Source organism: Podarcis muralis, chromosome 12 (assembly GCF_964188315.1).
Source record: "Podarcis muralis chromosome 12, rPodMur119.hap1.1, whole genome shotgun sequence".
Taxonomy (NCBI): Eukaryota; Metazoa; Chordata; class Lepidosauria; order Squamata; family Lacertidae; genus Podarcis; species Podarcis muralis.
Genome location: NC_135666.1, coordinates 48,301,201 through 48,317,537, shown reverse-complemented (window position 1 = coordinate 48,317,537; position 16,337 = coordinate 48,301,201). Strand labels below are relative to the sequence as shown.

General features: G+C 42.5%; 1 protein-coding gene and 1 long non-coding RNA gene across 5 annotated transcripts in view; one reads left to right on the top strand and one right to left on the bottom strand.

Annotated features, from left to right (window-relative positions):
* LOC144324947 (uncharacterized) overlaps nucleotides 1-15,482 on the top strand; it is a 38,078-nt gene extending 22,596 nt beyond the window's left edge. For both annotated transcript variants that reach the window (XR_013390252.1, XR_013390253.1), the window contains exons 3-4: nucleotides 12,112-12,272; nucleotides 13,445-15,482. This is a non-coding gene — a long non-coding RNA (uncharacterized LOC144324947). The remainder of the gene's footprint in view (nucleotides 1-12,111; nucleotides 12,273-13,444) is intronic.
* TMEM108 (transmembrane protein 108) overlaps nucleotides 531-16,337 on the bottom strand; it is a 200,843-nt gene continuing 185,036 nt past the window's right edge. For 2 of the 3 annotated variants that reach the window (XM_028751602.2, XM_077916393.1), the window contains 2 exons: nucleotides 6,405-6,559; nucleotides 532-882 (listed from right to left, as the gene is read on the bottom strand). In XM_028751602.2, coding sequence (XP_028607435.2) covers nucleotides 760-882; nucleotides 6,405-6,559 — 278 coding nt within the window. In that variant the 3' untranslated portion in view covers nucleotides 532-759. Of the gene's footprint in view, nucleotides 883-6,404; nucleotides 6,560-16,337 lie in introns of all 3 variants that reach the window. The other variant, XM_028751603.2, reaches the window with a different exon arrangement.

Below are 16,337 nucleotides of genomic sequence, written 5' to 3'. Positions count from 1 at the left end.
GCTTAAAATCTGTAACAACACAAAACGTCCAGCAAGATGTAACTAAAAGCTGATTTAGAATCAGAGCCAAATAAAAATTGGATTTTGGAAGCTGTTGGGAAGGCTGGCATAACAATTCCATCGAGCCACGCTGTTAGAGGCTCACCAAGTGGAATGCCACAAATATTCTCTGAGCCTGGCTGCCTATCTGCCTATATGGCAGAGCGTGGAGTCTTGCCTGGCTTGTCAGCCCAATCCCTTAATGCTCAGAGAATGCTCTGTCAGCACGCAGTTTAGTCACAGCACAATGTTTTTGTGGAAGAGGGATAGCTGTCTTTTTTGTTCCATGGCTCAACCCAAAAGAATGCTAGGCTATAGCCTAGTATATCAGCAAAGGCTCCTGCGCTTGCTCAATCTTGTGAAAGGGAGGAGAGAAGGGAACAGAGAATGATGTGCTAAAAAAAAACCCCTCGCTTGGTTACATGCAAGTGGAGTACAAATTAAAAGCATCTAGCAAAGGCGACAAAAGGAACTGGTTCAGCAGGCGTTTTTGCTTAGAAATCACTTTTATTTTATAAAGCTGGAGTTTGGTCTGTAAAGTTTTTAATCACACTTATAAAAAAGAGGTCGATAATTCTTGTGGGGTGGGGGGAAGCTCAAAAGGTTGCTCATAATTCAAGGTTACACAAAGGTTATATTTATAATATATATATTTATATATATATATATAGATTTATATATAGATTTTGGAGACAATGGAGATTGGACTGCAAGTACAAGTCATATTTCGGACACTTGCTCATGTCCTGCAAATAGCGTTTCTTGACAGAAAGGGTTAACAAGGACCATGCCGGTGTCCCTGTAATCACCATTAGCTGGGGAGCGCGGCTCAGACAGGTGGTCCTACAGGGAAAAAGGGGTCAGGGGAGAGAAAGGGAAGAAAATATTAAGCTTCAGAAATACAATAAGGGACAGTCAACATGGTAGAATTTGCACTGGCAGGACAAAGTCTTGAAGAATTTCCAGTATCCTGTCAACCAATGGTTCAGTATGGCCAAAGCAAAGCTTTAAAAAATGTAATACTTAGGATTCACTGGTCTGAGCTAAAACCAGTAGGGTGAGACAGAAACGTCAGTGTCCCCTTAGAAAAAGGTGGTTCCTTTATACTAGGAATTGGAGGCCTGTGACTTTCCAGATGTTGCAGTTCTGCAGCTCACATTAGCCCCATGCAACTTGGCCAAAGGTCAGGGCTGATGGGAGTTGTAGTCCAAAAAAGATCTGGTGTGCCACAGGTTCCCCATTCCAGCTTTGTTCATTTGAAAAACGTGGAATTGTATAATTGGTTAGGTGGATCGTCCATCCTAAGTGATGAAATCAACTGTGACTGCTGATTTTCATTTCATGTCCTTTTTGTGAACATTCTAGCAGCTGAAAAATCTCTCAACAGCAAATTGTTCATAAATAGCCCAGCTTCTAGGAAGAAAGTGTGGAAACCCTCACATAGAGATTGGGATAGCAGGGGCTGGGTAGGGAAGCCTGGTGGGAAGGAGGCAGGAAAGCTTAATGGCAGGATAGTGGCTGAAACAAACAAAAAAAGACCGAGCAGGTTATCAACTGAGAAACAGAACCTGAGGGAAGTGTGGAGAAACTGCAAACCAAAAGAAAAGAGGGGGGAGGGGATAGATATATAGAGCAAAGATTGGGAACCTGTAGTGCTCTAACAACTTGAGGACCACAGGTTCTCCATCCCTGTATAAAGATAGATGGGGCTGTAGGGAAAATCTGAGAGAGAAGGTGGTTTGGATGGTGTGGAGAAGATAAGAATGAAACTGGGTAAATTGAGATGGCTAACGGAATTGGGACAGAGAAGTCAGTGGGGCTGGGGCAAAACGCCCCTTGGTGTGAGGGTAGCCATTTATGCACCCAAAAAGAGGACCAAAGAGGACATTTATTTGCATATGCTACATAATGGAGCAACATAACGGGAGGGGGGTTTCCAGCTACCCCACCCTTTGCCTTTGGAAGCCTTGTAAGAAGCTGCTGCAGGAGAGGGACTGTGGCAACCTCACGGGAGGCGTGTTTCTAGGACCAAGGTGAAACTGTGAAGCTCCCTTGTTTTTGCTATTGGATGCTGGGTGTTGTTTAAGTAATACTGTTATATGGGTAGAATTGAAATGTGTTTTTTTGGTATGCTATATTTGCCATTGTTTTGCTGTGTCATTATGTAATTTTTTGTGGCATTTGCTTGAGATGCACACCTGTTTCTTTGTAGCATGCCTCTTTGAGCATATATATTTTTCTTTTCTTTTTTCAATAAGTTTTTATTAAGGTTTTCCATTAAAAACACCAAAATATATCCATATACATATCACAAAATTTGTCTTATTTGGACCTCCCACAACTTCTCTGACAATCTTTCGTAGTTCAAATCTTATCTACACATTCCTTTGTTTCAATATTCCCATTGTATTATATATTTCTGTTCTTATTTACCTACTGGTCATATTTCCTTATATTTTCACAAAGCTTCTTTAAAACCCACTAGCGTTGTTCCCTCCTCACATGTGTTTTCCAAATACTCCGTAAATTTTCCCCAGTCTTCAAAAAATCTATGGTCTTTTTGATATCTGATTTTTCCAGTTAATTTGTCCAGTTCTGCGTAGTCTGTTAATTTTGACCTCCATTCTTCTAAATTCGGAACCTCTTCTTGTTTCCACCTTTGAGCTATCAATGTCCTTGCTGCGGTGATTGCATACTGAAATAGTTTCCTATCTCTCCTACTTATATCCATTCTTGTTATCCCCAGCAGAAAGGTTTCTGGTTTCTTAACGAAACTGTATTTTAGCATTTTCTTTAGCTCAATATGTATCATCTCCCAGAACCCCCTTACTTTCCTGCAATCCCACCACATATGCATAAATGTTCCTTCTTTCTCCCTGCATCTCCAACACTTATTAGAAATTTTGTACATTTTTGCTAGTTTTGCTGGTGTCATATACCACCTGTATACCATCTTCATTGTATTTTCTTTTAGTGTAACACATGCCGTAAACTTCAGATTTTCATTCCAAATTTTTTGCCAATCATCTAAATCTATATTGTAGCCTAGATCTTTGGCCCACTGAATCATAACTACTTTTACTTCCTCATCCATTGTATGCCATTCCAATAAAATTTTGTACATTTTCGAAATTATTTTACAGTCATTATTCACAATTTCTGATTGGAATTTTGAATCCTTTTCTTTATAACCTTTTTCTTTCTCTTCCTTTTTAAACATTTCATTTATTTGTCGGTAATGTAGCCAATCATAGACATGTTCCTTTACTTGTTCGTATGGTTTTAACCTCCACTTTCCCCCTTCCTTCACCACCAAATCTGCATAGGTAATCCAATCACTTCTCATATTAGTTTTCTTAACGCCTATGACTTCTAGTGGGGATAACCAATGTGGAACTCCGGTTTCTAGTATGTTTTTGTATCTGTCCCATACTTCCAGTAACGATTTACGAAAGATATGGTTTCCAAATGATTTATAACCTTCCTTCTTTTCTTTCCAAAGATGCGCGTGCCATCCAAACCTAGTATCGAATCCTTCCAAATCAAGGAGCTTTGTATTTTTTAATTTTATCCATTCTTTTAGCCAGCAAAGGCATGCTGCTTCGTAATATAACTTCAAATCTGGCAGGGCAAAGCCTCCCCTTTCTTTTGCGTCTGTTAGTAATTTGTGCTTAATTCTCGGCTTTTTGCCCTGCCAGATATATCTAGAAATCATTCTTTGCCAGTCTTTGAAAATCGCCACTCCTTTTAATATTGGTATCATCTGGAAGAGAAACAGCATCTTCGGTAGCACTGACATCTTGATCATTGAAATTCTTCCCCAAAGGGACAGTTTTAACCTATTCCATATTTCCAAATCTTTCTTAATTCCCTTCCACACCAACACATAATTGTTTTGGAACAGATCAATGTTCTTTGGGGTTAACCATATTCCCAAGTATTTCACTTTTTTTGCAATTTCTATACCCGTTTTTTGTTGCAATACTTCCATAGTTGTTTTTTCCATATTCTTAGCTATAATTTTGGTTTTTTTCCTATTTATGATGAACCCAGCCACCTCTCCAAATTTTTCAATTTCTTCCAGTATCTCTGTTGCGGTCTCCAACGGTTCCTCCGCCATCAAAACTAAATCGTCGGCAAAGGCTTTAACTTTGTATTGATTTTGGCCTACTGCCACCCCCTTTATGCTATCCTTTTTCCTAATTGAATCCAGTAACACCTCAAGAACCATGATGAATAGAAGTGGTGACAATGGACAACCCTGCCTAGTACCTTTGGAGATCTTTATGTCTTCCGAGATCACATTGTTTACTATTAACTTTGCTTTTTGCTCCGTGTATATTGCCTTTATCCCATTGAGAAAGTTATTCCCCATATCCCTCTGTTCAATATTTTCTAACATAAAATCCCATGATACGTTGTCAAACGCTTTTTCAGCGTCCACGAACATCAGCATTGCTTGCTTCTCATTCCTGGCAGTCAGATATTCTAGAATATTTATAACATTTCTTACATTATCTCTCATCTGCCTACCAGGAAGGAAGCCTGCCTGATCTTCATGGATAATTTCTTGTAAAACCTTTTTAAGTCTTTCTGCAATTATTCCGGCGAAGATTTTATAGTCCGTGTTTAATAATGAAATTGGTCGGTAATTCTTTACTTGGGTTAAATCCGCATCTTCTTTCGGGATAAGAGTTATAAATGCTTCCTTCCACGTTCCTGGGATTTCTCTCTCCTTTAGTATGCTATTCATAACCTCTCTCAATGGTAACGACAGGGTTGTTTCCAATTCTTTGTAATATCTTGCTGTGAACCCATCCGGTCCTGGGGCTTTTCCATTTTTCATTTTCTTTATCGCCACCTTTATTTCTGCTAAATCAATTGGGGTGTTCAGCCTTTCTTGTGCTTCTGTCGGGATCTTTTGTACCTCTTTCTCTTTTAAGTATCTCTCTATCTTCCTCCTGTTATTTTTCTCTTTTCTTTTATACAGCTGTCTGTAAAAATCCAAGAATCCTTTCCTAATATCTTTGGGATTAGTTATCTCTTCTCCTCCCACTTCAATTTTGTTGATTGTATTTTGCTCTTTCCTTTTCTTGGTCTGCCAGGCAAGCCATTTTCCTGATTTGTTTGCAAATTCGAAGTTCTTTTGTTTCAATTTTTTGATATTCCATTCCACCTCTTTGTTAATCATCATTGCGAATTGAGATTGAAGAACCTTAATGCTTTGCTTAATTCTTTCATTATTTGGTTTCTTAATTAACTTTTGTTCATTTTCCATAATTTGTCTTAAAATTCCTTTCTTTTCTTTTTCTCTATTTTTCTTTTTAAGCGAATTCTGCTGTATGAAGAAACCCCTCATTACCGCCTTGCTTGCATCCCAGACTGTACACATTTTCGTTCCTTTGTTGCAGTTATCTTCAAAATATTCTTTCAGTTTCTTCTGTGCCTCCTGTATGACCCTTTGGTCGTCCAGAAGATAATCGTTTATTCTCCATCTGAATGTTCTTTCTTCGAAGCCTTTAAGTTCCAGTTTGATAGGACTATGATCTGAGATAACTCTCGGTTGAATTTCCACTTGTAGGATTCTTGGCGTTAATTCGTTTGAAGTCCAAATTTGGTCGATTCTCGACATTGACTTATTCGGTTCTGAATAGAAGGTAAACTGCTTTTCTAAGGGGTGTCTTAGTCTCCAGATGTCCACTAAATTACAATTTTTGACCATTTCAAAGAAAGTTTTTGGTAATTTCCCTTCTTTCGATCCGTTATTTCTCAATCTATCCATTTCTGATGAGCATATATATTTTTCTTGTGGAAAAGTGGTGTACAAATTGAATGAATGAATGACTGGATGAGATGCAAATTTAGAAGCAATTACTACCATTTGAATAGAAATACAATTCCTCAGTATAGTGAGAAAGATGTGACCAGGTGTACCAGCTCAGTCTGTTGTCCAGTGCTACAGATGGGTCACTTCAAGGCCCCTGGTCTCCATTTGTTCTTTACTCTTAAAAGGATTTGGACTCAGCTCTTTGAGTTGAGTACTCTTCTCTGTAAAGTAGGACACAAGGCCACCCTGTCTTGGTCCAGGAGGAGTCTATATGCTGGTAACAGGAGGGGCATCAACAGAAATGGGAAGCCAGACACTATGTGCATGGAAACCAAGAAGGCATGTTTGCAAAGAGTAGCATCTGAGGGGGTCCATGTGCCTTTTAGAACCGCTTAAAAGGGAAAGTTCTCCCCGTTACCTATCATTAGGGTCCTGTGAGTTCACAACGCTATGTGTGAGAGCCAAGCAGAGTGGCTAAAATCTGCTTGTTGATATGAACTACCTGGGAGGTTCACTGCCAACAGAGTTCAGATCTTACCTCTGAGGTTTCAAGGGACTGTATCTCTCTGGGTAATTCTACAGCATGCCTGTTGAAGTAGTCCATAGTGATAGCATTGTTCCAATAGCTCAGGTTGGTTTCTGGGTTTGATGTCTTCTTCTTTCTCCGCATGCAGCAGATGGTGAGCAGGACAGCTGTTAACACAAACATGTTTGAGAGTTTGCTTGTGCAACAATGGGAAATTAGTTGGCGGTGGCTTGCGTAATAGACTGTATATTGTAATAGATTACCCCCCACTGTCTGTGGGTTGCATGCACAGATCTATGAAAAGTTCACATTGTGGTTCATGTACCACTTCATGCAACATTTGATGAATTAAGAACACCATGCAAGACCACCTAATGTTTTCACGTTCTGAATCAAAGAGATGTAAGAATATAAGAAGTCAGAGCAATCTAGGCCACCACACCCTGCTTCTCACAGTGACCCAACTAGATGCCTTTGGGAAGCTCACAGGAAGGACAAAAGCACAGTTCTCTGATTCAGGACAGAAAAAAATGAAGTGCTTCTTCATGCAGCACTTAGTGGAATTCCATCCCAGAACAGGTAGTTAGACACCAACTTGGATGGCTTTAGAAGAGGCAGATTCATGGAAGACAAGGCTATATTCTACCTCCCCTGTTGGAGGCAGTATGCTTCTGAATGCCAGTTACGGAGTACACAGGTGAGAAGACTGCTGTTGTGCTCAGGTCCGCCTTTTGGGCTTCCCATAGTCATCTGGTTGGCCACTGGGAGAAGAGGGTGCTGGACTGGATGGGCCAGACCAAAACACACAATTGCTTGTTCCCTTCCTGCCTTTTGAATCAGTGACTTTGGAAACATACAGTGGAGTATTTATCCAAGGTGTGTTGTTTGTAATGAAGCAAACTGCTGACAATGCTCGACACTGTTTCTGTAGTCCAAAGGGACCAGTGTGTACTGCTCTTGTTCCAGCTTGTTTCCAGGAAATACACTCAAAAACAGAGTAATGGTGTTTTTCAAACTTGGGTCCCCAGCTGTTGTTGGACTACAGCTCCCATAATCCCTCATCATGTTAGCTAGGGATGATGGGTGTTTTAGTCCAACAATAGCTGGGGACCCAAGTTTGAGAAGCACCAGTGTAATACGTAGAATTTATATTATAACTTTAATGGTGGAAGGAGGGAAAAGATTACTTAAAGCCTTTCTCCTCCAGCCATTTTTCTGTTTGAAATTCAGTGCAGCTGTTTTTCCAGCTGTGGGAAGAAAATACGTAACTCTCCCCACCCACTGGTGGAAAAGCAGCTGGGAAGGGGGGGGGTGCAAGTGGGGAATGGGCAGAAGGAAAGGGGTTAAGCTGCCTCTCCTCCCTCCTCACCATTCCTTTCCATAGCTGCTTTTCATTAGAAATCTGTTGGGCTGCTTCATGTACCTGCTGTGTAATGCTTGGCCCAAATACCGCTCTCAGTCTTAGTAGTATCAGAGGTCACGTGTTCCATTCTAATTTCATAAGCATCTACGATTCTCTGGATAACACAGCACACAGCCAAGGCTAAGCCTTGAGTTAATATTACCAGCAGGGCCACTATAATCAGGTCTCACAGCAGGCTCCATCCTTAACACAAAATACTGAGAGAGAGTGCAGGCATAATCGTATCTGTTTTGATTTGGATCAAGAGATGTCTTATCTTCTTATTACCACTGAAAAAGCTTCAAAATCTGGGCAATTTCATCTAAGCCAGTCATAATCACTTCGCTAGGCTAGTCATCCTCTTTTGCATTGCGTAGCTGTGGGAACTCATATGGGTAGGAACTGCATGTTAGCTGCACAATATTAAATCTCTGCCCTGCCTACTGTCTTCCTGTGATGTTCATCAGGTGTCATGCCTTTAGTGTGGCAGCACCTGTGCTTTGGAGCTCCCTAGGCAAGTGCCATCATTGGATTCTTTGAAACGCCTGGTGATAATGTTGCTGTTTCGGCAGGCCAAGTCAGACACACAATCGATTGCATGTTTGATTGTGCTTCACTGTTTTTAGATGTTGCGTTGACAGCTTTTAAATGTTTCAAATAGGTTTTTATTTTATTTTTCATTGCATTGTTTATTATAGATATGTTTGCTGCCCAGGGCTCCTTCGGGAAGAAGTGCTGGGCAGAAATTTGATAAACAAATCAAAGCTAGCATACTAGCACGGGCACAGGAAGCAGCTATTGCTGCTAAAAGTCTCGAGGCTTGCTTCCTGTTGGACAACACTGGCAAGACATTTCTGCATCTAGTGAAGTTTAAACACGACTGTGAGCTTCTCCTTTGTTACTGGTTATAACAATCAGTGGGCCTCTAGGCACACATGCAAATAGGAGAAGCTGTTGTGGACACCACACACACGTTGCAGCATGTCGCACCCACACCATACATTTAAAGTCAAATTGATGGCCATGTAAAGCACAGGGTTGGGACGCGGGTGGTGCTGTGGGTTAAACCACAGAGCCTAGGACTTGCCGATCAGAAGGTCGGCGGTTCGAATCCCCGTGACAGGGTGACGGGGTGAGCTCCCGTTGCTCAGTCCCTGCTCCTGCCAACCTAGCAGTTCGAAAGCACGTCAAAATGCAAGTAGATAAATAGGTACCGCTCCAGCGGGAAGGTAAATGACATTTCTGTGCGCTGCTCTGGTTCGCCAGAAGTGGCTTAGTCATGCTGGCCACATGACCCGGAAGCTGTACGCCGGCTCCCTCGGCCAGTAAAGCGAGATGAGCAGCGCAACCCCAGAGTCGGCCACGACTGGACCTAATGGTCAGGGGTCCCTTTACCTTTAAAGCACAGGGTTTCCCTGCAAAGAATCCTGGGAGCTGCAGTTTATCCCTCGAAGAGCTACAATTCCTTTCGCCCTTAAACTACAGCCCCCAGGGTTCTTTGCGGGGAAAGCCATGCACTTTAAATGTATGGTGTGAATGTGACCCTATGTCTAATGGCTGCAAGAGAATGCTTCTTACAAGCCTGATTTCAGTTGGACCCTGTGGGTGCCAGTGATGGCCTCTGGGCGCATGAGCACCCACAGGTGCCAAGTTGGTGACCCCTAGTTGCAGGGTCTCTATTAGCCTGGGAAATAATGGGTTGAATTCTGGGAGGAGAGCCTTCAAACAGAAGTGCTTACTCCGGGGAAACTTTTGAACCATAACTCTGCATTGTTCTGTACACCAATTATCTAAAATAGTGATTATGTAAGCTTTTTATTTACATTTATATTCTGTCTTTCCTTCAAGAAGCTCAAAGTAGCATTCATGATTTTCCCACCTCCTTTTACCTTCCCAACAGCCCAGTGAAGTAGGTTAGGCTCAGAGACAGTGACTGGCCCAAAATTTCTCAGTGAGCTTCAAGGCTGAAGGTAAAGTTGAACCCAAGTACCGCCCCCACCCCCCCGCTCAGCTTAGCCCAATGCTCTAACCATTATACCACATACTTGCTCTTTCAAAGAAAAGATGTGGTAAAAAAAACAGCTTTAGGGACGGGTCCACAGAATATAAAACACATCTATTCTTGATGCAATATCCAACAGCTAGGCTGTTAGTTACATGGGCAGACTAAACAGACCCTGTGAAAAAGGCAGATTCCTTTCTCTCTAGGAGCTTCTTAGTCCAAGGAAAACAATTCAAGAACTACCCAAGAGCCATACTTTTTATCTTAGATTTGTAAATTTTATAATGAAATGATTTTATAATGAAATGATTTTAGAATGTTGTATCATTTTACTGTTGTTAGCCTCTCTGAGCCCGGGTTCGGCGGGATATAAATACAATTTTTATTATTATTATTATTATTATTATTATTATTATTATTATTATTATTATTATAAACATATTGGCTGGTGAGGTGGGGGGAAGCAAATGCTGGTAGGCCAAAGACCCTTTGAATAGTTTGACAACTAAAGCCACTGTGAATAAGTCTTGTTGCACACTAGGTTCCGCTTGTGACCTTCCCATCGGCATTTAGTTGGCCACTGTGAAAACAGGATGCTGGACTACATGTGCTAGGAGGTTTCTTGGTATCTATGCATAGCATTTTTAGCCCACGATTCTCACAAGGAGCTACCCATTTTATCCTCACAAACAACCCTCTGAGGTAGGCTAGGCTGAGAAGTGACAATTGGCCAAAGGCCGCCTCATGAACTTTGTAGCTGAGTTGGGATTTGAATTCCGGGCTCCCAGGTCTTAGTCTGGGACTAATAACCACTATACCCCACTGCTCATCAGGGATTCAAATGAACGTTTCCCACCTCACAATATAAATTATGGACGTTTAGCCAGTGCATAGGGGGTCAGAGTTCTGTTTAAAGTAACAGGGAGCACGGGGGGGGGGGGGGGAGGCTGTTAATCAGAACAGTTGATTTAGTTCCTGCTTTATTCAAAGGAAAAGGTGTGTGTCTGCTACAAATCTCTTTGTTGAATTAATAGAAATATAGTTATTACTCCTGTCACATTCAAAATTGCAGGCTATTATACGCCTACCACAATGCTTAAGACGGGCTCTTTGCTTCCATTTATCCGGTGCCATTCATTTAATTCCTACTGTACAAATCTTAGTCCCCAAGCAAACAAACAGATGTGTAGGCAAGAAGTCCCAGGGTGGCAATGAAAAGCACTTGGTACGTAAGTGCCCACTTAGAGAAGAATTCATCCCCTAGAATTGATCTTCTTTCAGGGCTTATTTATGCGGTTGCTGTTGAGTCAGGATCAACAATATTTGGAATGACAGCCCGGGGTTCTTAGGAAATGCCCTTTTAACTACATCTTGCCTTTGCTCCAAGGAGATCAAGGCAGCTTACATGGGTCTCCCCTTCCCCATGTTATTCTAGCAATCATCATGTGGGGCAGGTTATACTGAGAGAGAGAATGACTGGCCCGAGGTCAGTCCCCATCTTCATAAACCACTGTGCTAAGTCATACCCATCTGCTCAAGTCACTTACCGTGCATTGCATGGGGTTGGACTAAATGACCCTCATGTCCCTTCAAACTCTTATGTGTGCCAATAGTGCACAGCCATAGCTTGTCTTTTGTAGATGGTGCAGTTTTCGGTTCTTAAGCTTAACAGCACTCAGAGAATTCAGATCACTATTAGTATAGATGATTTGTGTGCCTTCTGTCCTCAAAGAATCCTTATATTAGGCAGAGGTGGTGGGTTTGAAGGGGGGAAGGGCATCTGAAAGTACTTTCACCTAGGCAGACCATTCTGAATGGCTTAGATACTTAATTACAGGGCTTGTGTTACGGTGGATGGAGGTTTTGCAGCTAAATCTGCGTAAGCCTTTGGGAAATGTTAGGTTTGATGTTCGTCAAATTATGTTGCCAGAAAAGCATCAGGTTTGCCTCTGGTGGGCTGGAAAGACAGATTTGTTGCATCTAAGCCACAGTGATTGCTTTGTTTTTTATTCTCAATTGGAATGGCAGTAAACATGAACCCCAAACTTAAAAGTATGAAAGTTGCATGTGTGGGGTGCATATTGGTTAGTTGGGGTTTAGATGACCAGTAATTTACCACGCAGGGTTTCCAAATGGAAAGTGATTTTAATGTAAATGGTACAGAGCTGCATAATACTACAGGCTTGGATGTTTCAAACCAATGGAAATTCCCAATATAAGGTTCCAGTCTTTCGAAGGAGAGACCACAGCTCAGTGTCAGACCACATGCTTTGAACCATGGCTAAGAATGTAATTCTGGGCTTCTCCAATTACAGATTTAAAGTGGCAGGGCTGAGAAAGACTTCTGCTTGGTGGTCCCCAAGAAATCACTGGAGAGACACCTGAGTGACCAGGAATTGGCTCACTCCTGAAGAGCTGAATCCACTTAGCTTGATGGCTCTGGGTCTTCCTACATCAGCGTTTCTACGACAGCCAGGTAAATTGGACAGCAATCTGCAGAATGTCAAATGACTTACACTTCCTCCATTGATATGGATCATGCTGGCTGATATGAAAGCAGCTGCTGCAGACCTCTCCTATAGGAAGCGCTAATGTGGTGTGGAGAATTAGATAAGTGTAAAAGCTGCTTCCAGGTTCTGCGGCAATACACTTCAATTTGAGGCAGCCTGACTTTCATTACAGTGTCAAAGCACATCTAAACTGCATTCACCACTTAAAAGGAGCACTGCTGACCTGTGAGCCAAAGTGCAAATGCACGCTGAGTGAGTGTGAGCGTCAAATAAGGTTAAACATGTCTTGCTTGGGGGGGGGGGAGATGGGGGGGGACATAAACAGGACCATATGTCTAAGTTATAATCCTAAGCAAACTTACTAGGGAGTAAGCCCCATTGAGCAGAATGGATCTATCTCCGAATAAATAGGCTTGCAAAGTGAGTTGGATAGGGAAAGCACAGGGTTGCGTAGAAGGCAATCCATGCAAAGACACCATACTAAAGCTGTACTGTAATGGTGATCTTCACCTGCAGCCTATCTCAGTGGTAAGGCTTATCCTTCAGATGCTAAGAAGGGCCAGACGCTTCTCCTGAATTTCAATGGTGGTGGTGAGGAATCCGAAACCCAATCATAACTTAACCAGTTGCTGATATACTGAGTTAATAAAAGCAGGAGGAGCGCTCAAGTGTTCCGAGGATGTGAAATACAGTGGAACCTCGTGTTACATACCGTCCCCCTTGCGAACGCTGCGGGTTACGAGCTCTGCTAACCCGGAAGTAGATGCTCCCGTTGTGACCTTTGCCCTGGGATACGAGTGGAAGTTGCATGCCGGCAGCAGCGGGAGGCTCCATTACCGAAAGCACGCCTCATGTTACAAGCGGTTTCGGGTTACAAACGAACCTCCGGAACGGATTAAGTTCATAACCAGAGGTACCACTGTATGAGCTAGAACAGGATCCAAAGGAACACGCCACATGCATCTTTGGTATTCTACTGATACTTCCACACTCCAAGCTGGCCTCCATTTCACATGAACAGTAATGGCTAAATTGATTCACAGTCATGAATTGAAGTCACAGTTTTCCCATCCTCCTCTTTTGCATCACACCAGCCTTTAATTGCAGCAATAGGTTTCTTTTCTTTTTTCCTTAAAAGGTCTGGATTCCAAGAGCTTGGAGAAGTTTTTCAAAGTGATTGTGCTGAACATTTTGCTACTTCATGTTACAAATTCTCCCTCTTCCCCAAATGACTCAAGGCAGCAAGGAGGACATAAAACCCACTGGAATTGTGACAAGATGAAAATGCATTTTTATGGTTAAGAACTGAATGCCACTTAGCACTTCTCTGCTGAGCATGTACAGTAAGTACTAGTTAAATAGAAGAGACATTTTCCAGGGTTTCTCTGTACTTCCTAATGCATTGGTCAAAACCACACAGATTTTGGGAACAACTACTTCATTCCCTGGCTGGCCAAACCAACTGGCCTGAGCGTACAATAATGAGCTGAACATGTGCATTGCGTGATGTGGTCTCTCACAATTTGGCTGCTCTCATGATTTGGCTGGGACTCTGTAGATTTTGCTCTGAAAAGAGAGAATTCCTGTGGATGGTTGTACCTCCCCCTGTGCTGTTTTAACCCTGGAAAAATGCTTCTTCTGAAACTCCATTCTTTGGTTACATTTATGGATATGGGGACTTATGCTGAACACTGTGCAAAAAATCTCCACCTTCCTGATTTCTATATGCTTTATTCCCTTTTGCCTAGAATTGCACAGGAAAAAGGACACTGATACAGAATTTCACTGTTCAATTAATCCCACACTTCCCACCACCTCCTTGTGATGGCAAGATTAGCCACATTTCTTTTCAAGTGGAAATATGGCTGCCACAACCCTTTAATTTGATTAGAGAATGGCTACGTTGTATTATTCTCAATTGTGTGAGCTTTTAAAAAAGCACCAGGACAAGAAGCAGAACATGAACAGGGGCACCTGGATAAACTATTGTAGGAGCCAGACCCAGTTGGATAACTAGCAAAATGCTAAACCCAACCAAACTATGGAAATTCTAAGGCTAGCAGTCAGTAAAATGTTGACTTTCCATATCTGGGCAGGCATGTTTCCTAGGAAATTTTATCTTGCAGTCTTAAAATATCAAAACAATGAGGGACTCCATTTGAATCACAACCACTGGCATCACCAGGGCAGGAATTTGAGAAAAGTCAGTGTGGTATAGTGCTGAGAGTGCTGGACCTGAGAGACCTGAGTTCAAACCTTTGCTTAGCTGTGAATCAGGTGCACCAACTAGCGGGGGCCGGGAGGGGGAACCAAAATTTCCAAGGGGGCGGTTGGACCCTCTCATAATTCCCTGGTGGCCCATGTGCACATGTTGTGGGGCATGCTTGCGTCACGTGCATGCCGTGGGGCGTGCACGAGTGATGTCAGCCCACCCTGGGTGTGACCACATGCAGTGATGCTGTGCAAGGTGGCACGCTTGCACTGGATTGTCTTAGGCACACTGAAAAATGGAAAGAAGAAGCTCCTTGGAAGAGAGGTGGGATATAAACATGAGGATGTAACAATGAATCAGTCGAGGGCCCTGCACAGCAGAATGAGCAAGTACAGTGGTGCCTCGCAAGACGAAAATAATCCGTTCCGCGAGTCTCTTCGTCTAGCGGTTTTTTCGTCTTGCGAAGCAACCCTATTAGCGGATTAGCACTATTAGCGGTTTAGCGGCTATTAAAGGCTTAGCAGCTAAAAGGCTATTAGCGGCTTAGCGGCTTAGAAAAAGGGGGGGCGAAAAAAATCGCAAGACTCGCAAGACAATTTCGTCTTGCGAAGCAAGCCCATAGGGAAATTCGTCTTGCGAAGTAACTCAAAAACGGAAAACCCTTTCGTCTAGCGGGTTTTTCGTCTTGCGAGGCATTCGTCTTGCGGGGCACCACTGTAAGTCCCCAGATACAGCAGGGCTATCTTATCAGCTTGAAGTACGTAAAGTACTAACACACTGATATCTAAATGCCCCTCTTCCGATAATTAAGTTCAGGGTCTAAGAATTCCTTAACTGCACAGTTGCACAGCTGTGTACCATTTGTGCACCTATATGTCTACTTTTCATTGTGGTTGTCACAATAATCCTGTACTGTATTTGATGTACTGCCTGCCAGTCAAATAAACTGAAGTTTACTGTGTCATGTTTTGCTTCCTGTGCCATTAACGTGCTGACTGGTAGCAACCCCGTTGACTTTAAAAATAAAAAATGTGCGCAACAATAAACCTGCAAATTGGTCAGACAAAAGGTTGACTCTATTTGCCTTGTGTCCTGAAGGTGGCAGCAACCTCCCTAGTTACATGACCCATTTGTCAGGTGATCTGCCTTGGAGCCTACAGTTGCAGCTGTGCTGCGATGCTGAATATGAAATTGCACTCTTTTGGCAAGAACATATTTTCAGGAAAACCAAAACATTCTGCCTTGGGATCATGTACAAGGGAGCTGCAACTGGTCTGTCCATCAGGGGGAGCAAGTAATTTATTTCACATTACCATGACAAGAAAAGTGACTTGTCGGGGTGTGCATTTGTACCACATCTGGTATGTAATGCATGCCTTTCAACTTGGGAGATGATGGGGAAGCAGCCTGCAGAGTTAGCAGAGCCAAGGAAAGATTATACTATGATTATTGTCATTATCTTATTATCCTGATGCGGCACCATACATGGCACCTGCCTTGCGAAGCGTTCCATCCCCTGAATTACAATTGGACAGGAAGGGTGTAGCTCGTGAGAGAACGAACTGTTCAGGGAAACAAAGTCAAATAGAACAGTCCAGCTGCTGACTTGAGAAATATGTTAATACAGCAACATCTGGCCCAAAAAGCCATTTACAGGATGGAGACAGAAAAGAGCTTCTAAAAAAGTTGAACTGACACAAAAAACATTGCTGTCCTTGGCGTATTCTTTTGTCCCATTGTTATCTGGACAAGAGAGGTTGGGAAGCATTTGAACCGCTACCCAAACCCTTCAAGGACTATGAATGGGCCAGAAGCCAAA